The sequence below is a fragment of the Pelophylax lessonae genome, assembly GCF_965119305.1.
Source record: "Pelophylax lessonae genome assembly, chromosome: 4".
Taxonomy (NCBI): Eukaryota; Metazoa; Chordata; class Amphibia; order Anura; family Ranidae; genus Pelophylax; species Pelophylax lessonae.
This window is the reverse complement of record NC_138771.1, coordinates 227,104,498-227,131,091: the sequence shown is the minus strand read 5'-3', so window position 1 is coordinate 227,131,091 and position 26,594 is coordinate 227,104,498. Positions and strand designations below refer to the sequence as shown.

General features: G+C 42.8%; 1 protein-coding gene across 1 annotated transcript in view; it reads right to left on the bottom strand.

The window, feature by feature from the left end:
• ASZ1 (ankyrin repeat, SAM and basic leucine zipper domain containing 1) overlaps positions 1-26,594 on the bottom strand; it is a gene marked incomplete at its 3' end in the record, with an annotated part of 757,393 nt that overhangs the window by 550,362 nt on the left and 180,437 nt on the right. The window contains exons 5-6 of the mRNA XM_082255308.1: positions 19,698-19,809; positions 5,871-6,005 (exon numbers count right to left, since the gene is read on the bottom strand). Coding sequence (XP_082111434.1) covers positions 5,871-6,005; positions 19,698-19,809 — 247 coding nt within the window. The remainder of the gene's footprint in view (positions 1-5,870; positions 6,006-19,697; positions 19,810-26,594) is intronic.

Sequence of the window (26,594 nt, the reverse complement as noted above, 5' to 3'; positions counted from 1 at the left end):
GCGTAAAATTCTGAAGTTCATTTGGTGTTCTTCCAGACCCTGCATTAACAAACGTATCCTGTATGCTCGTAGGACCTCTGGAGGGTTCTCATTCCCGAACCTACGTGTGTACTACACTGCGGCGTCCATAGCCCCTCTCTCTCTCATTTGCATGACACGTTTCAAATGCCATTATGGGCCACAATTGACCTGATGGGACGCCTGTCAGATTCCCCTCTCCTCTATTCCTTGGCTCCCCCCAAAATATCGTCCACCGAACCTGCGCCCATGCCTTCTTCATTCTCTTCGCTTTCGGGATTCTGTTAAATATTCAGCCAATTTGATTTCTCCCCACCTGCCCCTATTACGGCTCTTTCCCTGACCTATGTTTCAACCCGGCTTTGATAACCCACGGCAATTTTCTTGGTGGGCGGATCACGGCTTTGTGGACGTTCACTCGTTATTCACCCCCACGAGGATACTCCCTTTTGGGGCCCTTCGATCCTTCCATGATATCACCGATATATGCAACTCCATAATTTCCTTCAACAACTCATTAAACACAAGCCTTTACCCTATACGCTTACGCCTTTTGAAAGCCTCTGCAGGGCACGACCCCACTCGCCGGGACTCTTATCTCTCCTATATGCCTCTATTGTTTCTTGCGATACGCCCCCTTTCACTGCCTATCATTCCAACTGGGAACTGGAATTGGGGGGTGGGCTGGATAGGAAGACTGGCAGCACATGACAGCAGCTCTCTCAAAGTGTTCTCGCAATGTCTTAATTTTGGAAAACGCATACAAGGTGTTTTACAGATGGTATTAAACCCCAGCTAGGCTGGGCAAATTTATACCTGCATATTCTCCCTTGTGTTTTCATGGTTGCACTCAGAAGGGGACCATGGCGCATATTTGGTGGACATGCCCTAAGGTGTGCAGTCTATGGATCAGGATCTATGCTTTGCTCCATAATATTTTTCAGGTCATTTTGAAGAGGGACCTGTATGAGGCGCTTCTATGTAAGCCTATACCTGACATATCCCGTAGGCAACGCCAGTTGGCACAGCATTTGTTTACTGCTACGAAATTGACAATAGCCCGATCCTGGAAGACCCCGTTGCTTAGCTTTGAGGCGGTCAAAAATCGTATGAATGATATTGTTACTAGTGTGTTACTGGGGGACATTTGGTCCCCGTTTAACTATTTTTTGCTGACAAATTCCATCTAGTTTACAGTATTTTAAGATTGGCTCACACCCTATGTTTGTATCTTGTTTTGCTGCTTCCTGCTTCATATGTTCCATTTTTCACATTGTACACACATACCTTGCTCTGATGTAGGTTTATGCTTTTTCTTTAATAAAAACTTTTGTACAAGAAAATTATTGCAACAGTGAGTGGTGCACTACTGCATCAGTAGTCAACTGACTCCAATCCACTGTCTAGCTTTTTTTCTAGCAGTTTTGCACTGACTGCAATGCAGCGCAGTCAGTGCAAAACTGCTAGACAAAAGCTAGACAGTGGAATGGATTGGAGTGGACTTTAGTACTATATTACTACACTTTCAATACTCCGTTAAGTAGAATATTATAGTGTAGAAAGCATAACCTTTCAGCATTTTCACCAGTTAAATGGCTTTTTCTTTTCATAAATTGCTGCCACTTCACTAAAAACACGCTCACTTGGTACCGAGGAAGGAGGAGCAAATAGGTATCTTCTAGCAAGTCTTTTGTAGCGTGCCTCATTTTCTTTCCACCACTGAAGAGAATCACCACTTCTGTCAATTATTGGTTCCTTCAAATAGAGATGAAGTTCATCATCCAGGCTCATTATTGCAGATTTAGAAGAATCCTCTGCATGAGGCCCCAATAAAACACTGAACTTGGCATCTATTTGACCATGATTAAGTTTCTCTTATGTCCATTGTCTTTTTGGACATTTTTCTCACGGCAGCCATGGTTTTGCCTTGGCCAATACATCAAAAGAGAAAGGATGGTTCTGGTTATCGAGGATCCAAAAGACATGCAAGCACAAAATTTTTATTCTCTTCATGTTTCTCAAAACGTTTGGCGAGGCTGTCCCTCATGGCCTGCCTACATGTTTTAGTGCCACGTGGGTTAGGTCCTTCATTCTGTTGAAGAAGCATCTTCAGCACTCTAACACACATGGGATGACAGATGACACAGATGAGTCTTAATGACTCACCTCTAGTGTCACTTCCTCTATGGGGAGGAGGGTCTCAATGACATTGGCTACAAGGTCCCACTGATCAGCAGGACAAGAATATCCTCCATATTCACCTGAATATATGGTAAGAGCTTGCTTCTACTCCAGCATTTTTGCAGCATGTGAAGTGTTGCGTTCCATCGTCGTGGAACAACGTTAATCAAGTTGTTTTTGGATAGGCCAAGGTCTTCCTGAATGCACCTCAGTTGCTGCTTGGCAAGGATTGAATGGTTGAAATGACCTAATTAGCATGCTGAAGAGGTTTGAAGGCCAATCAAAGCTCTCCGGTTTGACAGACCATCATTTACCACAAGTTGGAGGGTTTGCCATGCAACTGAGGTCTGACACTTCAGCAAGTCTCATTCCTTTCACCAAAAAAACAAATTTCACCATGTTTGCTCCGCTGTCTCGAAGCACAAGCATCACTCGGTCTTTGGGGATTCCCCATTCTTCTAGCATGCCTAGAAACCTCTCTCTAATGTACTCCAAAGGGGGGGGGGGGGGGATCCTTGCATCACTTTTGTATTCAACACCAAATGCCTTCCTGTCCATCCGCTGTCAATGAAGTGGCATGCAAGACATATTAGTGATTCTTTTTTGTCCTGACCAGCAGTCAGTCGTGAAAGAGTGAGTTGCCAGGATTCTCTGGTTTCAGCATATCCTTTACTTTCTCAACGACCTTTTGGTGAATCTTTCCCAGCATTTCGGTTCGATATTACTTGTCACTCTTCAGTGTGTACCTTGGCTCAAGCATGGACATCAATCGCATAAATCCAGAGTCAGACACCATTGTAAATGGCTGGTTATCAGTGGCCATCATCTCTGTGATTACTCTGTCCAGCAGTTGGGATCTTCCATTTGATTATAGCGGTTTTGTTTCTGAAACATATCTGTTATTGTAGCCTGGGATAGTGACGTTTCACCTTGTGATTCATTTTGTTTTTTCTGTGCTGCGTGATACAATTCAACATGATGAACTCTTAGATGATCCAAAGATATGACGTATTTTTGTTTTGTGCAGTTATTGATCCCATGCTTACATTGTTTGTGCACGTGTTGCACACTGCTAATGCTTTTCCTGGCGATGGAAATTAGAAATAGTCCCAGACCACACGTTTAATTTTTCTATCTGCATCCGTCTCCATTGAAATTTGAAAGACACTACTGAAATTGAATATAGGCTTAAAAAAAAAAAAAAAAAAAAACACTGGATGGCACCCTGTGTGGTTGGTGGCTGGATGGCACCCTGTGTGGTTGGTGGCTGGATGGCACAGGCCCTGTGGCTGGCTAGCTGGTACAGGCCCAGGGCCTGTGGCTGGCTAGCTGGTACAGACCCAGGGCCTGTGGCTGGCTAGCTGGTACAGACCCAGGGCCTGTGGCTGGCTAGCTGGTACAGACCCAGGGCCTGTGGCTGGCACAGCCCTGTGGGTGTGTGAGTGACTGGCTGGCTGGCACCGAGGAGTTGTGGGTGGATGTTGTGGCCGCAGCGGCTGTGTTAAACACACTGTGCGCACTGTGACTGTACTGTATGAGAATCACTCACTGTCCAGACTCCAGTATGTGGCCACGGCAGCTGTGTTAAACACACTGTGCACTGTGACTGTAGTGTACGTACACTTACTGTCCCGACTCCAGACGAGGCTGAAGGAGGCGGCCTAAGAAGGCAGAAGTTGTCCCAGTGCGCGGAGGCGCGTGGCGCAACAAAACGACGATATCGGCAATATCGGTAACTGCCGGAGCAGATTCCGAAATACCAGGTAAAGTGCATATCGGCCCGCGATATATCGGCTTTGCCGATAAATGGTCGATCCCTAGTGTACATATTGCAGGCCACAGCGACTGCCTTCCAGTCAGACGGGTCTTTAAAGGCCGGTGACCCTTCAACCAGAATCATGGTTGCCCTGTTTAATCTGGAAACAGGAGGATCCACCACTGGTGGAACAGTCCACTTCTTAAGAAGGGACTCTTTATAGGGGTAGCAAAGGGCTTAAGGACCCCCAAGGGGACGATTTAGTCATCCTCACTCTTTAGTGACAATTCTGTCAAAATAGGACGGGAAAGATTACACCTTTCCACTCTGGATGGCTTGTGAGTGCCAAAGGGGCCTGCGCATCTGTCACAGCTGCATCCTCCATCTTTAACCACTTAAGCCCAGCCCTATTTCGGTTAAAAATCAGTATTTTTTCCTAGAAAACTACTTAGAACCCCCAAACATTAATTTTATATATATATATATATATATATATATATATATATATATATATATATATATATATATATATATTTATTTATTTATTTTTTAGCAAAGACTCTGGAGAATAAAATATCGGTCATTGCAATATTTTTTGTCACGCTGTATTTGCGCAGCGGTCTTTAAAACACAATTTTTTTGGAAAAATTACGAAAAATCACATTTCACTGCATTTAAAAAATACTAAACAGTAAAGTTAGCCCATTTTTTTTGTAAATTATGAAAGATGATGTCACGCCGAGTAAATAGATACCCAACATGTTACGGTTTAAAATTGCGCACACCCGTGGAATGGCGACAAACTACGGTCAATAGAAATCTCAATAGGGGACGCTTTAACATTTTTTAACGGTTACCAGTTTAGAGTTAGAGTGTAACTCTTTTTTAAATTATTGCTCACACTCTGACGATCGCGGTGATACCTCACATGTGTGGTTTGAACAGTGATTTCATTCGCGGCTTGACTTCCGAATACGTTTTCTTTCGTGCGCGAGCTAACGGTGACGGGGGAGGCTAAAAAAATTTTTTTCCCATTTTATTTTTTTTTTTTTTAACTTTTATTACAGGTTTAAAAAAAAAAAATCTGATCACTTTTATTGCTGTCACAAGCAATGTAAACATCCCTTGTGACACCAATATGCAGTGACAGGTACTCTTTATGGCGGGATGGAGGGTCTAAAAGACCCTAGACCCCTCCACTACACTTTCATGTATGAAAAACGTCGAAAACTGCATTTTTGCATACAGTCGTTTTTTAAATCCGCCGCCTTTTGCAGCAGAGTAACCCGGAAGTGACGCCATGGACGCCGCCTCCGGGTTCCGGCTTAGATCGGGACTCCATCCAGCCGGCGGACACGCCGGCTGGGTGCTCGGGTCTCCCGGTGGAACGGGAGGCCCGGGCAAAGTCATGGAAGGCGGCTGGGGGGGGACATCACCTCCCGCTTACTCGGGTAACGATCGAGCGGCTCCCGAGCTGCATCGGTCGTCACAGACGGAAAGCCGACCGTTTGCTCTAAACCACAGTACCGGGATGGTGCCTCTAGCTAGAGGCATCACCCCGGTATAACACCGGAAAGTTTGCCGACGTAGCCCTACGTCACATTGCGGTAAGTGGTTAAGGTCTCTCGCACAGACACAATAAGTGCGCCCCCAAGCGCCTTTTTTTGTGCGGTTGGAGAATCCTCCTCACCATCTAAAGATTCAGGGCACGTGTTTACAGACCCATGCAGGGTGACCCACATCCACGGCAGCCAAATCACATTCAAAATATATGAATAGACCAGCGCAAGTATAGGTGAAGCTGCTCGCAAACAAAGGATATAACACAAAACCTTCAATTCCACATAACATTTCAACTGGACTGCTTTACACCCTACAGAAACTAGAAATAGCACTGAGAAGTATGCAGCTTTACCGCTAAATCATTGTTCTTCCTAGCCACATCAGCTGGTAAGTTTCCAGATTTGTTTTTTATTGTTTTGTCAGCACCCAGTTCCAGAAGCTTCAAAACCGTGTTTTTGCGTCCATCATGAGCAGCCCACGTCAGTGCCTGCATTGCAAATAAAAAAAAAAGTAATGAGTGAGACATGGTACAGAATTCAGGCGTAAGCCCAACGAAAAAACAAAATCCATTATCTAAAGCTTTGAAAACGGTTTGCTATGGAGAAAAAGAATCAAATGTTAAGGTAACGTGATATCTTTTTGCACTTGGTTACTATAAGGCCAAGCAAGGGCAACCTAAAAGATTTGAAAACAGTTGTCTAGATGCCAGTAAGACAATCAGAAATGTAATACTTACCAGTTATTTAATATTTTTTACTTTAACTCAAACAATTACTCTTTTGAACAATTGTTAGGGATTCACTGCAGGTGTATTTTTCTGGCGCTTGCATTATAAATTACCGTCATTAAATTAAATGCAAATAATGTTTGGTAAATGTCATATTTACCGCTTTGCAAATCTACCCCTTAGGTTCATACTGTCTTTATTCGATTTTCAATAATTTAAAGATGAATTCCAGGAATTCAGCTATTTTGAAAAATATGAAGGCAATACTATGAATTAAGTCCAGATAGGTGCATTACACTTACTGGACTTCGCTCTATTATATATATCTGACAGCTTTATGGCACTCCCGAAAAAACTACTATCACTGTAGTTATGGGAGAGCAGTGCTGATCCTTCTGAGCTCTGCATCTTGAACAGAAGAGTCACTGTAGCTGCTGTGCCTGGCCCTCCCCTCCTTCCCAATCACAGAAGGCTTGGAATTATGTAAACAAATTCACAAAATACAAAGATTTCTGTGAATTGGCAGCAAAGGGGAGGCGCTAGCAAAGCTGCTCTGTGTGCCTCTCTTATCAGATCTCTGGAGTGTCTCTCAGCAGAGCAATAAACCTGTCAAATGTAATTTGTATAAGCCAATAGTAGACTGAACCAGCTCCTCCCTTTCTTCATGTGTTCAATACTTTTTTCATGTCATTTCATTACACAACTTAATTTCTGAACATATTTGTTTTGGTTTCATTGTATGTATGGATTGCATGGGTTGTTACCGACATGTGGTGAAGATTTCATGTCATTAGCACCTTTAGAAATACATTTACCTAGAAAAGTGATGATGTGTTCAATACTAGTTTACCCACTATATTATATATTAGGGCCGCCACGACGCGACTTAGTCGACTACAAAAAATCATCGACGTGCGTGAAAGGCGTTGACGCGTCAACACGTGACGTCACACACACCCTGGCCGGCCCCAGCGCCGCTTGAAGCATTGCCGGCCGGGTGAAATCCCCTTCCCCGGGCTCCGTCCACACTGCCATGCTTAGCCCCACACAGGATGTGCACAGGATGTGGAGGACGGCGCTCCGAGTGTCCTGGTTGAGTCTGAGGGGACTGAGCTCGGTATGTCGGCCCATGCGGCTCCCATTCCTGCCCCCGGCTGCAGCGGAGCAGCGATGTATCAGGCGGGAGTACAGCAGTCAGCCCCTGGCGCCCAACAAGATGATGGTGATCAGCCTCCCCAATCCTTCCCTTCATCTGGATGAGAACAAGAGTCTACGTCTTCCTTATCCGGACCTTCCTGGACCAGGACTTCAGCCTGCAGGAGTTCAATGATGGGGCCCGACAAGTGAGTGCACATGGCTTTCTTTATGTTACCAGCAGTCAGTCCCCACAGCTCCTGGGAAATGATGGGAAGGTGGGTGGGCACAGCTCCTAGGACATGGTGGGTAGGCACAGCTCCTGGGACATGGTGGGTAGGCACAGCTCCTGGGACATGGTGGGTAGGCACAGCTCCTGGGACATGGTGGGTAGGCACAGCTCCTGGGACATGGGTGGGTGGGCACAGTCCTACAGTACATACGAGACATATAGGGTCTTTCCTACTGACTGGCTGCAGGGAGGGGGGCTTACTAAGTGGTCTGTACTAGGTGGGAGGGCTTACTGTGGGGTCTGTACTGGGAGGGGGCTTACTGAGGGGGTCTGTATTAATTACAGGATTAATTAGCTAATCAAAAAACACTCAATTAAGCAAAAAAAAAAAAAAAAAAAACACACACACACACATATATACACACACACACACACCGAAAGGGGTGCACCGAAATTTTGTCAACCAAAATTTTCGGCCGAAAATGGGCCTATCTCCTCATAGCTACCCCAATGAGCACTGACCCCACTACTGGCTCAGCTGTCAGCACCAGCCTTTCCAAAAAAATACATTTTTGAAAAACGCAGGAAATTGAAGCAATCTTAAACACATTCAACAATCTGCTTTGTTGTCCAAGTTCTCTTTAGAGACTATAGTGAGCATTTCATCAGAACTGGGCTGCAAACCAGTAAAGCAAAATGGAATCTTAGCAGCCATGTTTCCAAGTTGAAACAGGCATGGGACTTATTATGGCACAGATCGACGAATAGGGGGCGCTGAGGTGAGGTTATTTCCAATGGTATTTGTATTATGCAGCATGAGGGGGTTAATGTATTGCCACTGGTCACTGATGCATTAGTGACCAACCCAGTGGCAGTTAACTAACCCCTTTGTGCTACATTAGTGCAACCAGTATCAGTGTCAGTGCAACCAGTGATGATTAACACTGACACTGGTGCCACTAATGCAGCACAAAGGGGTTAATTAACTGCCACCGGTCGGTCACTAATGCATCAGTGACAATACATTAACCCCCTCATGCTACATAATACAAATACCATTGGCAATTAAATTAACCACTTGCCAACCCGTCACAGTACATATACTGCAACAGGGTGGCAGCTACAGGTGCACGTCGCTGCCTGTTTCTGGCGTATGCCCCTATTCTATCTAATTTAAAATCATTTGGGGGGGGAACAAAAAGTCATTTTCGGTTTTCAGCCAAGGGCATCCTGAATTTTCGGTTTCGGCCCAGAATTTTCATTTTGGTGCATCCCTAATATATATATATATATATATACACACACACATATATACACATATATACACACACACATACAGTGGGTACGGAAAGTATTCAGACCCCCTTAAATTTTTCACTCTTTGTTATATTGCAGCCATTTGCTAAAATCATTTAAGTTCATTCTTCTTCCTCATGAATGTACACATAGCACCGCATACTGACAGAAAAACACAGAATTGTTGACATTGTTGCAGATTTATTAACCACTTGCCGACCGCCGCACGACTATCTACGTCGGCGGTCAGCCCCTCACAGGCAAACTAACGTAGGGCTACGTTGCTTGCTTGTGAGGGTCTAGGGAGCGAGCGCGCGCCCCCGGAGGCGCGCTCCTGCTCCCGCGTGGTCACGGACCCCCCCGCGCGTGTGACCAGCGGACCCGATGTCCGCCGGCCACTCGGCGATCGGCGGGGGAGAGGGAGAATGTCAGGCAGCTTGTGTAAACAAGCTGCCTGTCATTCTCCTCGCTGCAAAGACACTGATCACATGGATCTACTATGTAGATCCGTTGATCAGTGTCCTTACAGCTGAAGCCACAGCCAATCACAGTAGAAAGCACGCCCCTAGGGACACACACAGCCCCTCCCTCCCAAATAAAGTTAACCCCTTCACTACCAGTGTATTTTTACAGTAACAGTGCATATATATAGCACTGATTACTGTAGAAATGTCACTGGTAACCCCAAAAGTGTCAAAAATGTCAGTCAAGGGTCCGATCTGTCCGCCGCAATGTCGCAGTACCGCCAAAAAAAATCGCAGATCGCCGCCATTACGCGTTATAAAAAAACAACAAAAATTACAAAAATCTTTCCCTTTGTTAGTAAACGCGATAACTTTTGCGCAAACCAATCAAAATACGCTTTTTGCGATTTTTTTTACCAAACATAGGTAGCATAAAACAAATTGGCCGAAAATGTTAAAAAATTTTGATTTTTACATTTTTTTGGGGGGGAATTTCATATAAAAAAATGTGAAAAATATTGTTATTTTTGCAAAATTGACGCTCTTTTTTTGTTTATAGCGCGTGATCAAAAAAAAAAAATCGCACAGGTGATCAAATACCACCAAAAGAAAGCTCTGTTTGTGGGAAAAAAAGGACGCCAAATTCGTTTAGGTACAGCGTCGCACGACCGCGCAATTGTCCGTTAAAGTCACGCAGTGCCGAATTGCAAAATACCCCCTGGTCGGAATGGGGGTAAAATCTTCTGGGGCTTAAGTGGTTAAAAAAGAAAAACTGAAATATCACATGGTCCTAAGTATTCAGACCCTTTGCTCAGTATTTAGTAGAAGCCCCCTTTTGATCTAATACAGCCAGGAGTCTTTTTGGGAAAGATGCAACAAGTCTTTCACACCTGGATTTGGGGATCCTCTGCCATTCCTCCTTGCAGATCCTCTCCAGTTCTGTCAGGTTGGATGGTAAACGTTGGTGGACAGCCATTTTTAGGTCTCTCCAGAGATGCTCAATTGGGTTTAAGTCAGGGCTCTGGCTGGGCCATTCAAGAACAGTCACGGAGTTGTTGTGAAGCCACTCCTTCGTTATTTTAGCTGTGTGCTTAAGGTCATTGTCTGGAAGGTAAACCTTCGGCCCAGTCTGAGGTCCAGAGCACTCTGGAGAAGGTTTTTGTCCAGGATATCCCTGTACTTGGCCGCATTCATCTTTTCCTCGATTGCAACCAGTCGTCCTGTCCCTGCAGCTGAAAAACACCCCCACAGCATGATGCTGCCACCACCATGCTTCACTGTTGGGACTGTATTGGACAGGTGATGAGCAGTGCCTGGTTTTCTCCACACATACCGCTTAGAATTAAGGCCAAAAAGTTCTATTTTGGTCTCATCAGACCAGAGAATCTTATTTCTCACCATCTTGGAGTCCTTCAGGTGTTTTTTAGCAAACTCCATGCGGGCTTTCATGTGTCATATGCCCCATACACACGTGCAGATTATCTGCAGACTTACCAAAACCATATGAGGTCAAACCTAAACACTTTCAATTTGTATGCAATCCGGCAGGCCCTTGCACTACATAGAAAAGGTAAGTCTGCAGACAAAAGTCTGCAGATAATCTGCACGTGTGTACGGGGCATTACACTGAGGAGAGGCTTCCGTCGGGCCACTCTGCCATAAAGCCCCGACTGGTGGAGGGCTGCAGTGATGGTTGACTTTCTACAACTTTCTCCCATCTCCTGACTGCATCTCTGGAGCTCAGCCACAGTGATCTTTGGGTTCTTCTTTACCTCTCTCACCAAGACTCTTCTCCCCCGATAGCTCAGTTTTGCCCGGACGGCCAGCTCTAGGAAGGGTTCTGGTCGTCCCAAACGTCTTCCATTTGAGGATTATGGAGGCCACTGTGCTCTTAGGAACCTTAAGTGCAGCAGAAATCTTTTTGTAACCTTGGCCAGATCTGTGCCTTGCCACAATTCTGTCTCTGAGCTCTTCAGGCAGTTCCTTTGACCTCATGATTCTCATTTGCTCTGACATGCATTGTGATCTGGAAGGTCTTATATAGACAGGTGTGTGGCTTTCCTAATCAAGTCCAATCAGTATAATCAAACACAGCTGGACTCAAATGAATGTGTAGAACCATCTCAAGGATGATCAGAAGAAATGGAAAGCACCTGAGTTAAATATAGGAGTGTCACAGCAAAGGGTCTGAATACTTAGGACCATGTGATATTTCAGTTTTTCTTTTTTAATAAATCTGCAACAATGTCAACAATTCTGTGTTTTTCTGTCAGTATGGGGTGCTATGTGTACATTCATGAGGAAGAATAATGAACCTAAATGATTTTAGCAAATGGCTGCAATATAACAAAGAGTGAAAAATTTAAGGGGGTCTGAATACTTTCCGTACCCACTGTATACATTACGGCGACAAATGTATAGATAAATATAAATGTATCAATGGGTTTCTTATAATTTGGGCAATTGAATTAATGATTTGAAAAATGGAAAAGGAATAAATAGCTTGCCCTTTCCAATCACATTAATATACATTCCGGTGCCACTTCCTGTTTACAACTTTATTCCAACTTTATTGGCAGTATACAGGGCCGGACTGGGAATAAAAACCAGCCCTGGAAATAATTTCATACCAGCCCCACAGCATTATTATACCAGTCCAACAGCATGAGGTCATTATTTTCTTGATCATACAAGGGAAAACCATGCATTTTAAAGCACATTTAAAGCACATGTGAAGAGTGTATTATATATAGAGAAGACAGATATGAAATCACATAGGGCTATATATATATATATATATATATATATATATATATATATATACACACACACACACACATATATACATATATATATATATACACATACACACACACACATATATACACACACATACATACACACACACACACACATACATAAGAGAAAAATTTCAGTTAGAAGTGGAGTAATTATCAAGAACAGTCCACTTATTGCGATGGTGATATATTACCAGAATAAAAAAGAATCAAAGTTTGCCTTTACATCAGGGTCCGCAGAGTTCCCCCTTGCACTGTAAGGGGGAATCCTGCAGACTTTGATGTAAAGGGGAACCCCAGGAACTCTGGAAATGTGACCAGAGACTACCTTCCGCAGAAAGAATACACTAAGGTAATGGGGGAGGGGGTTACAGATATAAGGGGGTAACCTTTATATCAGTGCCCCCTTACATTACTGTATTCACTTCCCCCCCCCCCACATCACTGACCCCTCCTCCCCCCTCTTTAGACTGGCCTTGCGGAGCTGTCTTTGACCTCCTCTCAGGTGCACCATGCAGGGCTCATTTAGTGGGCTCCAGCTTGTTGGCTCTGAGTTTATCCTATGACTCCTCTCCACAGTCCACATACGTCTGACATCCCGGCGGTACTCCCACCTCTGACTCCTCTCTAGACTAGACCGCAGACATGATAAAAGACAAGAGATGGTCATAGGCTGTATGGACATGTTACAGGAGATGTCAGAGGATGTGTAGGCATGTACAGAAGATGTCAGAGGCTGTGCGGATATAGTACAGGAGATGTCAGAGGATGTGTGGGCATGTACAGGAGATTTCAGAGGTTGAGCCGACATGTACAGGAGATTTCAGAGGTTGAGCCGACATGTACAGGAGATTTCAGAGGTTGAGCTGACATGTACAGAAGTTGCCAGAGGCTGTGCCGACATGCACAGGAGATGTCAGAGGCTGTGCGAACATGGTACAGGAGATGTCAGAGGCTGTGTGGAAATGTACAGAAGATGTCGGCGGATGTGCGGACATGTACAGGACATGTCAGAGGCTGTGCGGACAAACCCCCCTCCCCCTAATAAAATGATGACCCCCCCTCCCCCTAAATTTGGGGGGGGGGATCAGCATTGTATTAGGGGGAGGGGGCCCCAGGGGGGGGTGGCAGATAAGCATTGTATGAGGGGGAGGGGGGGGCAAGTCAGGCCAGCATTGTATTAGGGGGAGGGGGGGGAGGTTAGCAGTAGGGGCCCTAATATGCTGATCCCCCCCCCAAATGCAAGAGTAAGAGGTCCCCCCCCCAGCCCATTTACTCTTTCTGGCTGTCACTCTCAGGCTCTGCTCCGCAGCCGCTTATTCAGTCTCGCTCAGTCTTCTTCACTCGTCTTCAGTCTCACTGTGACCTCAGGCTCTCCTGCGATCATGCTGCTGCTGGCGCGTCTTCTGTGTAGGAGGGATCGGCGTCGGCGCCGTGACAGTCTCAGCCAGTCAGTTGATCCACCGCCGCGCATCCGCCCCCACCAGATGTGACGTCAGGCTGCTCACAGTGGCTGACGTAGAAAGAGTCGGACCGTCACTCTGGAGCACAGCGGCCCCAAAGCGACCCCAGGGCCGACGGCCCACCGGGAAATTTGCCGGGATCCCGGTAGGCCAGTGCGGCCCTGGCAGTATATATGATATTAGTAAATCTAAGAAAATTATTTAAAAATATTTAAAAACACTATAAACTTGAACTTGTTTAATAAATTAAATCTACCAAACAGTATTAAAATATAGGTATATTGAATTATATTGGATTCTAATATAGTGTCCCATATTTTATGAAATTTAGAATATAGTGAATTGTGTGAAAATAATGGGGTAAAATTTTAAAATTAATAGTGCTGTATATATGTGTGAATGAATTAAATAGATGTAATAGTAATAAATAATAGTGAATATAAACAAAATAAATATAATAAAATGTGATAGCATTTGAATTATATAATAGTGACTAAATGGTGATGGTTATGAAAATAAATATAAATGTAAATATATGTTATTAACTAATAAATTAAATTATATTAGTGAAATATATATTGGGTGATGAAATTAAATTAATGAATGTACAATTAAAGTATGGTGGTCGATAATCAAAGTGATAATGACTAAAATAGATTGATTATAAATATATTAAGTGAAGGATATTAAAGGACACAAATAGAAAATACCTAACATATATAATAGAAAGGTAGACCATGAACCTTTTTTAGATAAAATGATTAATATTAAGAGCGTATTAAATATAGATCATAGATATAAAGAAAAAAAGTGATGTAAAAAACGTTAAAAATATAAAAAAAAAAAATCAAAAATTCATCAGTTTAGATTTAAATCTATATTTAGCCCCATAGGTTTGAGGGTACCCAAACGGTGGATACACTGGGTTTCTTTCTGGGAGATGGCTTTTTTAAGGTCACCTCCCCTCCAGTGTGCTTCCACCCTATCGATACCACAAAAAGTTAAAACACTAGGATCTTGGTTATGTACCAGTTTGAAGTGGTGAGATACACTATGGTTTTTTATAGCCTTTTTTAATATTACGGACATGCTCCCTCAACCTCACTCTCAGTTCCCTGGTGGTCCTCCCCACATATTGGAGACCACAGGGACATGACAGGAGGTAGGTGACATGTGAAGAGGTGCATGTAATAAATTTCTTTATTTTGAATATTTTCCCCTTGGAGAATGAGCCACACTCACCCTCACCAGTTCTCCTCCTATGTTTTGATGTCCTGCAAATCATGCATTTTCCACAACTGAAAAAACCTACTTGATCCAAAAAGATACAAGTTTTTTTAGGAGGATTTGTAACATTGTGGGCCAATTTTAATCTCAGCGTTTTTGGTTTGGTGTAAATAAAATTAGGCCTAGAGGGTAGAAACGTTCTTAAAATATCATCCTTGAGGAGTAGAGGCCAATGCTTTTTTATTATTTTCTCCATCTGAGAGTGTTGTCTTGAGAAACCTGTTAGAAAAGCTGTACCATAATCCTTATTCTCTTTTTCTTAATAAACAGGTCTTTCCTTTTTATATTTTTTACCTTATTTTTGATGTTAACGAGGTCTTTGTTTTTATAGCCTTTTTCCTTCAATCTCTCAATAAGTATATCAGCCTGTTCATTATAATCTTCATCCCTATTACAGTTCCTCCTTACCCTAAACATTTGACTCTTAGGGATAGTATTTAGCCATCTGGGGTGGTGGCAGCTCCCCAAAGGGATGTAACCATTGGAGTCTACTTCTTTAAAAAAAAGTTTTTGTAAAAAGTTTCTTATCATATTTAAAAATTAATAAATCTAAAAAGTTCAAACAATTGGTATCAAAGGTATGTGAAAAGGATATCCCATATTGGTTTTCACCTATATGGGTGAGAAACTCATAAGCGTGTCATGTGTGCCTCTCCAAACAAGGAAAACGTCGTCTATATATCCAAGTCATGAGCTCTGGGGGTTTACTATGGAAAATGGCCCCATTTTCCCACTTCCTCATAAAAATGTTAGCTATGGAGGGAGCATATTTTTCCCCCATAGCTACCCCCCCCTTTTCTGCCTGTAAAATTTCTTCTCATGCCAGAAAAAAAATTGTGGCTCATGGCAAGATCAAGACCCTGAAGGAGGAATTCCTTCTGTTTGGTTTTTAATTCTGTTTGGTCGAGAGCCCATTTTGCTGCTTCTAAAGCATGGTGCTGCCATATATTAGTGTAGAGAGAGTTTACATCTACACTCACCAGAATATCTTTTTCCTCTACTTCCATTTCTTCCAATAACTCCATAAGAAGTTTACTATCTTTTAGATAGGCCTGTCCCTTTTGTGCTAATGGCTGAAAGAAACAGTCAAGGTATTCCCCTAACCTTGAGAATAGGAAATCCACCCGGCTAACTATTGGCCTTCCAGGGGGCTTTTCCTTATTTTTGTGTATTTTGGGCAACTGATAGATGACCGGAATTCTAGGTGCATCTGGTATATCTGCTTTCTTTTTTGTTAAGAATTTCTTCTTTACTGGCCCATTTTATTAATTTCATCAATTTTGCTTTGTATTTTTTCGCAGGTTTACCCCTTAGCTCTTCATAAGTATCAGTATCCTCTACCAACCTATTGAGCTCATCCAAATAGTCATTTTTATTGAGGGTGACTAAACCTCCACCCTTATCGGCTGATCTGATTACTATTTTTTTTTCTTTTTTCTAAGGACTTAAGTCCACTCTCAATATCCTCCTTTTTCCTCAATGTTTTAATTTTTAGGCAGTCTAGATCATTTTCTACCATTGCTTTAAAAACCTCTAAAAAATGATTGTTTGCTACCTTGGGATTAAAAATAGACTTATTCCGTAATGTTGTATAGGTGAAATCTCCTGTGTGAAAAATTCTCCAATGGTTTGCCTGCATAGTGTTTTTTAATATTCAATTTCCTAATGACTTTTTGTAAATCTATGTACGTGTCAAATTTGTTTAGGTTTTTATCTGGGGCAAATTTTAAACCTAAACTCAAAACCTTTAGTTCATCATCAGTAACTATGACATTACTCAAATTAAAAATGCCTTCCATTAGATTTCTCTTTTTTTCTTCCCTCCTCTACAACCCCTTGCTCTTCTTCTTTTGTCTCTCTGTTGGGTTGTGGGGACTCCACCTGTGGCCATGGTCTCCATTCCTCCCTCCTGTCTGATATTGATTTCCCCCTCTCCCCCTGGGATTGGGGGCTCCCCTTCCTCTCCAAGGGGTCTGCCTGAACCTCTCCACTGAAAATCCCCTCTATAATTGTTAGGTGCTGTGTAATTCCCGCGTCCTCCCCTGAAGCCACCATTGTGGTATGGTCGCCGGGCTCCTCTGTGTCCTCTATAAGTATTATTATAATTGTTGTAATACCCTTGTTGGTTATGGTATTGGTCCTGGGGGGAGTAATTCCTCAGGGCCTCTCATTCGATTCGATCCGCCAGACTGATGGAAAATAGGGTTTCCATCCGTCCGGATTTGACGGACAGGATCGGATCGGATGTCAGCGGATATGTCATCGCTGACATCCGATGCCCCATAGAGATGCATGGGGCATCCGTTCAGATCCGCCTGAAAAACTGACAGTCGGATCTGACCGGTCCTCAAGTGTGAAAGGGGCCTAAGGCCTCTTTCACGTGGGCGCACCGCCCAACGGAGTTCGTTCTGCTCAGCGGAGGATCGATCCACCGATCCCCGCTGAGCAGGTGGATGACAGCTCCGCTCTGTGTGCAGGGACGGAGCTGTCAGATCCCCGCTGTCCTTTATGGGGAGATCGGATGAGAACGGACCGCCTGTGTTCTCATCCGATCCTCCAGACGGATGGAAAATAGGGTTTCCATCTGTCCGGATTTCACAGACAGGATCAGATCGGAGAGCAGCGGGTGTCAGTGGACATGTCTCCACTGACATCCGCTGCCCCATGGGGATGCATTGAGCATCCGATCAGGTCCGCCTGAAAAACAGACAGGCGGATTGGATCACCCGTGTGAAAGGGGCCTAAGACTTCCATTGGGGTGTATTCAATTTTGCAACATTGTCTTGAATTAATTTGTTAGGAAAAATACTTTGAGTGCAAATTAACAAAATCTTGGTTGCAATCAATGTCCCGTATTTGTGGGAGTATTTTGTAGTATAGTGTCCAATAGAAAATGTTGATTCTGAAAGGAAAGTAAAGGTGTTCTGATAAATCTGATGGGGTGTACTCATTTATGCTGAGCACTGTACTAATCAAGTATTATCCGACATCACCTTGTACTAATCAAATATTGTAAAGAATGGTCCTCCATTAAAACGACACCGGTGATATTATAGAAAACATATGAAGACTTAATGACAGGATATCTACAGTGCCTTGCAAAAGTATTCAAGCACCCCCCCCCCCCCCCAGGCATTTTTCATGTTTTGTTGTCTCACAACCTGGAATTAACCTGGATTGTTTGAGGATTTGCATCATTTAATTTACAGAACATGCTCACAAATTTGACGATTTTTTTCTTTTCATTGTGTAGCAAACAAAAAAGGACAAAACAACAGAAAAAGTCAATGTGCATAATTATTCAACCCCCCCCCCCTAAAGTGAATACTTTGTAGAGCCACCTTTTGCGGCAATCACAGCTCCAAGTCGCTTTGGATAAGTATGAGCTTGCTACATCTTACCACTGGAATTTTTGCCAATTCCTCCTTGCAAAACTGCTCCAGCTCCTTCAAGTTGGATGGTTTGCACTTGTGTACAGCAATCCAAGTCTGACCACATATTTTCTATAGGATTGAGGTCTGGGCGTTGACTAGGCCATTCCAACACACTTACATGTTTCCCCTTATATCACTCAAGTGTTGCTTTAGCAGTGTGTTTGGGGTCATTGTCCTGTTAGAAGGTGAACCTCCTCAAATTATGCACAGAGTGGTACAGGTTTTTCTCAAGAATATCCCTATATTTAGCACCATCCATTTTTCCCTCAACTCTGACCAGTTTTCCAGTCCCAGCTGCCAAAATAACATTCCCACAGCATAATGCTGCCACCACCATGTTTTTACTGTGGGTGTTTTTTGGGTGATGTGATGTGTTGGGTTTGCGACAGACATAGCGTTTTCTTTGATGGCCAAAAAGTTAAATTTTAGTCTCAGACCAGAGAACCTTCCTCAATACATTTTGAGAGCCTCCCACATGCCATTTTGCAAACTCAAAACATGCCATTTTGTTTTTTGCTGAAAGTAATGGCTTTCTTCTGGCCACTATGCCATAAAGCCCAACTCTATGGAGCGTACGGCTTATTGTTGTCCTATGTACAGATATTCCAGTCTCTGCTGTGGAACTCTGCAGCTCCTCCAGGGTTAACGTAGGTCTCTGTGCTGCCTCTCCGATTAATGCCCTCCTTGCCCGGTCCGTGAGTTTTGGTGGGCGGCCATCTCCTGGCAGGTTTGCTGTTTTTCCATGTTCTTTCCATTTGGTTATGATAGATTTGATGGTGCTCCTGGAGATCATCAAAGATTTGGATATTTTTTTTATAACCTAACCCTGACTTGTACTACATTGTCCCTCACTTGTTTGGAGAGTTCTTTGGTCTTCATGGCATCACCAGTGTTTGGTTAGTGGTGCCTCTTGCTTAGGTGTTGCAGCCTCTAGGGCCTTTCAAAAAAGGTGTGTATATTTAATGACAGATCATGTGACACTTAGATTGCACACAGGTGGACATCATTTCATTAATTATATGACTTCTGAGGGTAATTGGTTGCACAAGAGCTTTTTATCCGCTTCATAACAAAGGGGGTGAATACATAAGCACATGCCAATTTTCTGTCTTCTATTTCTAAAAAATAGTTTTATGTATATATTTTTCTTATTTCACTTCACCAACTTAGACTATTGTGTTATGATCCATCACAAAATTCAGATTAAACAAACATTGAGGCTGTAATGTAACAAAATAGGCAAAAAGTCGGGGGGGGGGGGAATACTTTTGCAAGGTGTATACCCATCAACAAGGTGCCAAAGAGAAATTGGCAAATCAGAGAAAATATTGAAAGAATTCTTACTGTAAAGCCATTTCCATCTTGTGCATTTATATCAGCACCCTGAGCAATCAGAAGTGTAACCACCTGAGTATGGCCTTCCCTTGAAGCAAGCATTAATGCAGTAATCTTCTTCCTGAAAAAAATGGATTACATTTATTTTAAATGCAGGGATTTTTCATACTAAAATAAGTATATATTGTAACATAATAAAATGTATATAGCACCGAAAAAAAGTTAAGTTAGCTTTACATAAAACAATTTCAGTTTTGGGGCAGATTTTTATTTTTAAAGTACTTATTGGCAAATTGGCAAAGTAGTAAAGCAAGCGTCAATACAAAAGTACCGCAGTCAGCGGAACAACTGAGCAAAATGAATACAATGCATAGATTATTATTACTCACATTACCAATCTCAAAACCATAAAGGTAACAGTTTATGCAGCAATCAATGTTCTATCCCCTAATGCACCAGGAAGATGGGTACATACCCAATGAAGACCACCCAAAGATCAAAAAGCTGGAAATGTGGAGTACACATGTAACTCCTGGGTAGTTAAATGAATAATAGAAAAAAAAAATTAAACATAAGATGAAGAACAAGAAAAAAGCAAAAAGGGACGTGGTAAGGACCAGAATCCGAGGGAATAAACTATTCCCCAAAACAAAAAAAAAAAAAAGAAATAAGCTAATGCACCAGAAAAGGTATGCATAAAGGTAGTCTATGGCTCCCAGATCTGTTCAAAATTTTGGACTGTGTACTTCAGAATACCAACAATACTTTCATGCAACATGTTCCAGGTGACTTTTTTCCAAGCCTGCACCAGGGATACAGTAGGTTCTTTCTAGGACTTAGCAAGAGTCATCTTAGTCCCTAGCAAAATAAAGAAAATCAAACATTGAAACCATTTAGGTAAACCAGGCACAGGGATGTTAAGTGCTATACGTGGAGTCTGAGTGAACGGATTCTCCAGTTACACTATGAATCAGGGCAAACATGCCGTTCCAAAAGCCAGGGATCCTAGGGCATTCCGACCAGATATGGCATATTGTCCCCGGTATTTGACAGCCTTGAAAACACAAAGGCGATACAGAGGGGTACATTTTGGCCAACCGAGTTGGCACGAAGTATGTAAGTTAATCAATTTTTGTGCTGTAATAATGATGAATGTGTATGCTGTTGCTGGAATTAAATGCGTAAACAATGAAATGTGCAAATAAATACATAAAACTCAATAATTCATACGATTATAGTAATATTTGATGTTGCTGATATAAACCAATGCAGTAAATGAACAAAGATAGGTGCAAATAACTTAAATACATCCACCAATATTCTGTGACTGGTGTGCAATCAACATAAAATAAACAATGAATTGTGAACAAGTGAGTCCATATAGGAAGGATTGGGAAAAACAAGGATTTCGGGCACATTGGGTCAGTAAAATCACTCTTTCAAAATCCCGAACTTTTAGACGTTCACGGAGAAGGTCTGCCTGTATTTTAAAGTCATTATCGGAGGAACAGTTCCGCCTTAAGCGGACATACTGGGCATAGGGGATACTGCGTATCAACGCCTGCGGATGGGCGCTGGAAGCGTGCAGTATCACATTTCCGGCAGTTTCCTTACAATATAGATTGGTGGTTAGATGGCCATTTGGTTATTTGGTTACCGTCAAGTCAAGGAAATTTACTTTCAAGTTATTAATGGTGGATGTTAATTTCAGATTGAAACTGTTGACGTTCAATAGGGTGATAAATTCGTCCAATTTTGTCTTCCTAGACAGGCAACTTTTTATTCCCTTCCTAAAACGCACAAAAATCTAACTATGCCACCCGGGAGACCCATAGTCTCAGGAATTGGGAATTTGACTGATAATGCCAATCTCCTTGTGGATTTCTTCTTTTGCCTCATGTTGTAGCTCGGGGTTATAGTAAACGCCTTTTGCGTAGCGCTTTCAACAGGGCCTCTTCTCAAGACAGAAATAATTTACTATTTCAAACTAAACCTGTAACAACACAATCTACAGTAAAGTTTATTACTAGGTACTCAAGCCATGAAAATGTCCTAAGAAATATTCTTGAGAGGCATTGGCACCTTTTACGCGACGACCCCATTATACAAAAGTATATAGGGGAGCGTCCACAAATTGTGTTCAAACGAACTAGATCCCTAAGAAACCAGTTAACATCAAGCCATTACCAACCAGTTACAAAGAACAGACTGTCTTCCCGAGGGACATACAGGTACCATGGGTGTGCTTTGTGTCCCTGGGTAGAAGAAGGGTCGCAATACAGGCTCCCCAACGGAGAAATGTTAATGCCAAAATTTGGAGCTGATTGCAGCACTCGGGGAATAGTTTATCTTGTGTATTGTGCCTGTGGCATGTTTTACGTAGGGAAGAATATACGAGAGCTGCGTCAGAGAATTAATGACCATGTCTATGTGTCGGCGGGGGGGAAGATGGTCACGCCGGTGAGCAGGCACTTGGACTTGTATCACAAATTTAACCCTAGGAAAGCAAGATTCTTCGTATTGGAAATTGTCCCCCAAGATCCACGAGGTGGAAACTGGGATAAAAGGATCCTCCAGAGAGAAACACTCTGGATAGAACGCTTGAATGCGACCTGTAAACCCGGTATAAATGAAACTCAGTCATATAAACCCTCCTTTCTTTAGGTGTGATCTGGGGGTTCACCCAATGATATAGACTATATCCAATATAGCTATAGTCCTGTAAACCTGCTGGCTCCTCATCGGTGTGACCACCTGTCCGCCCCCATCGACAACACATGTATCATCCAGCCCTTCCAATAACATCTAACCCCGCTTTTCCAACCTCCCAGCTGGTTTTATGGGGCTAACTAAAATTCTTATAATTCAGTGCCCTAAGGGAATATAGGTAACAGTCCTGTTTTGTATTGAATAAATCTACAATCTGGGGTTGATGTGAGAAATATCTCTAAAATAAGCTTTGTCTGTATGATCCTTCCAGGAAACATTTAGTGTAACATTGTTAAATCTATTGCACTAGTGTATTGATTGTAAATAAATAAAAAAGTCATTAAAATGTATTTTAACAATCTATTAACTTAGGTACTCTTTATGCTATTGTTATCGTTATGTATATCTTGTTTAATTATGTAAACAGTGCTATTTATGCAATATCTTTATTATCCTCTGTGGTTTACTACCATGTTGCTCCTCCTGGAACCTCCGGAGGCGCTGTTGGGTACTGGCTGGATCAGCCGCCATTTGTGGTATATGTCCGGCCAGATGGGCCGCAGGTAGGCCCCGCCCCCTTACGGACGGTGCTTCCTGTGGCACGGGAGCGTGTAATGCGGGCACTTCCTGCCTCGCATACATGCTCACCCCCTCAGATACGAGCTACCGACCGATGGCGGTGTCCCCGCCTGACGGCACGGAGCCGTGTCCGGGGCGGTGACGTCATTGACGAACCGCCCGGGATCCACGCCATATAAGGGCGCATTATACACGCTCTTGTATGGTGGCGGTTCCCCATCCGGGGGGGGGATTTGAAGAGGCAACAGGAGCTCATTACAAGGTAACGGAGACTTTATATCTATCTTCTCTTATGCTTAACAATATACTTATGGACTCCGGGACTTTAAATGTGTACTCCTATTTCCAGCTTATGCTCTGCTATGCCTTATGATTGATAGCTTTACAGCCACCTGGCATCCATATATCTTTCTGACCATTGGTAAGCCGAGTCCGTTACAGTGCATGGTATTCACTTTAAGGTGCAAAGCAGATATATACTGGTGTTCTAACAATCTCTATCTGTGAAATGTGGGGTGGGGTTGTCCGGGATGCACAATATGCCGGTCTAGGGTCATTTATGGGCCTCTATATGTAAAATACTATGTCATTTGTGATGGATATAAGGGGGTCCTTCCCTCCCCCCCCCCCCTCCCTTGGGTCAAACATGTAAAAAATTGTTACATATTATATAGAGTGAGCTACCAGACTGGCCCTTCACTATATTACAATGGGATCCATTTACGGTTTGTGCATCTTGGCCACCCCTTCCTCCTTCTTCCCTTTTGGGACATGGTTAATCTATCTATACTCAACCTACACAGTGGTGGGATCTTTATGGTGTATACTCAGTCTGGGAATATTACATCCCCAGAATCTTTTTTCTCCATCACTATACACTTGTAACGCTCCGGCGTTTGTTTAGTGAACTGGATTTGCAGCTGCAGAATTTCCACTCAGTAGTCATGCAGAGATGTGTTGAATCACCATATCCAACTCTCCAGACTCATCATTGTGGCCCAGCCTGTCTCAGCATGCAAATATACAGGCACTCAGATAAGATGTTCCTGGAGTGATAGGTTGTATACGATAGTATAGAGGTGATGTGCTGAAAGGACAGGCGTGAGTAGTGATAGCAATGATAGGCACTCAATAGTAATGTTCAGGAGTGTTAGCAGATGGTGAAAGATAGTATGCAGATAGGTTAGCAATCATGTACAAATAACAGGTGGTAGGGGACAGCAGATGAAGTGTACAGGAATTGCTAACTCAGTGCAAGGATATAGATGGTAGTAGACTCAAGAGCTAGCAATCTATGTAACAGTGCAGATGATAGAAATAGTAATGCATAGATAGCAACAGTCTTTAGTATGCAAGAGTAGATAGTGTAAGTTGATAGGAAGGAATCCCCTGTGGGGTACTTATCACTAGTTGGTTTAGAGAGATGAGGGGTCCGGTAAAGAGGATAAGGATCAGGTAGCGAGATACGGATCCGTAGCGAGATACAGGAAATAGCTGGAGGCTTCGGCAGCGTCAGACAAGGCTGTGTAACAAGCGGTTTGCACCAACAACTTGTGAGTGAAAACCGGCGATTGAAATAGCCGCTCAGAGCGGCGCCTAGTGATGACATCACGAGATTTAAAGGGACAGGTAGCTATATGCGGAAGAAATGGGCTGGAAGGGTACCGAAGGTACCAGAATCTTACAACACTGTAGCCGTATGATCACTGATCTGTCAACACCCAGATCTATACCTACTTCTTTCACCATCAAATGTGTCCTCCGTTTAAAATAAATTCACCTTTATACCTTGTCTAGATACTGATTGTAAACGGTTCATCTCCCACCGTATTATAATCATCCAGCTGATCTCATATGAGCCTCTTGCAAGCCCACGACTCCCCTCGTTATGTATTAAGGATGTTGAAACGTGTGTTTTACCACACAATATACAGGTACGTATGTTGCATGACATACCTGTTGGTACAATATAAATTACGGCATGGATCCCCACATATGATCACAGTGTGGCCGCCCCGCTAGACCCCTATAGCCTCTCCTTATTCAGGAATGATCAACTATTTAATGGTAGTTGGTTCTCATGTGTATATCCCTATTGGTAATGTGTAATGTAGAATACCGTTCCCTGTTCATGCTAATGTATATGCATACTCTTCTCTCCTTGTGTTTATCATATTCAATGGTTCTAAAACATATTTATTCGTTATACAGAATATATTGAAAGCCTTAGTAACAGCTCCGGACGAAGCTTTCTGAAGTAAAGCGAAACATGTCGAGCTAATGCTAACCAAATATGGTGAATCTATGATAAAACATCAGTTGACCCGGTTGGACGGCACCTCGGTTATTCGGGTACCCATCCGCGGGAATCTCCTGATGTGAAGTATTTCTTATATATTGTTAATATATTTCATTCTGTATGTGAATTGTGACTCTACTAACTGTGAACCGTATACACATTACATCATGGACCTGTATAGGCCCTTCTTTTAATACCTAGCACATGTCTGTTTGTTATGATTTTTGGGTTTTTATTTTTGAATTCTAATAAGGAGTGATTTTACTGACCCAATGTGCCCGAAATCCTTGTTTTCCCAATCCTTTCTAATTGAATAATTTTCAAAGGATAGGAGCACTAAATGCATTACTGCCTACATGCCCTGAATGCTGCTGTCTGAAGGCATGTTCTTCCAACAAGTGAGTCCATAGATTGTGAACCATTACATGCCGTTTTCTTACAGCAGTAAGCTGAGAGGCTAGAGAGCACAGAGGTGGCCCTACACTGGAAAGACCAGACAGCATTCACTTACCTGGAAAGGGTGAAGGGATACACCATTAACCTAAAAGGAACACAGTAGATTGCACTGGTTGCTTTCTATGGACTAATTTGTTCACAATTCATTGTTTATTTTATGTTGATTGCACACCAGTCACAGAATATTGGTGGATGTATTTCAAGTTATTTGCACCCATCTTTGTTCATTTACTGCATTGATTTATATCAGCAAAATCACAATACTTATGTGAATATAAATTATCCATTTGAAAATATGTATTTTGTGAATTTTGCACACCTTGGCATTCAGATCTCGGAAAGCGCAGATCTCGGAAAAAAAAAAAAAAAAATTTTTTTTTTGATTATTCATGATATTGAATAGCATTTTTATATACGATCATATGAATTATTGAGTTTTATATATTTGCACATTTCATTGTTTACACATTTCACACCAGCAACATCATATTTCACATTTAACATTATATCAGCGCAGCACCAAAATTTAATTGAGGCTGGGTTCACACTTATGCAAATTGGATGCGGGTTTCCCTCCATCCAATACGCATGACAGGAGAGCGTGACCAGCTCTCAATGGAGTAGGTTCACACATCTTCAGGGTGCCGCCGGAGCGCACTGCAGAAGATTCCTATGCATCTTTGGCTCAGTTTCAGGTGCGAATTCAGGCAATAAAAAAATTGGACCCAATTCGCCCCTGAAACTGAACAGTGATGCACCAGACCCCCTGCTGCGAGTCGCTCCACAAATAGTGTGAACCCAGCCTCGGTTAACCACTCAACGACCAGCGACGTAGACCTACGTCGGCTGGATTTGCGTGATTG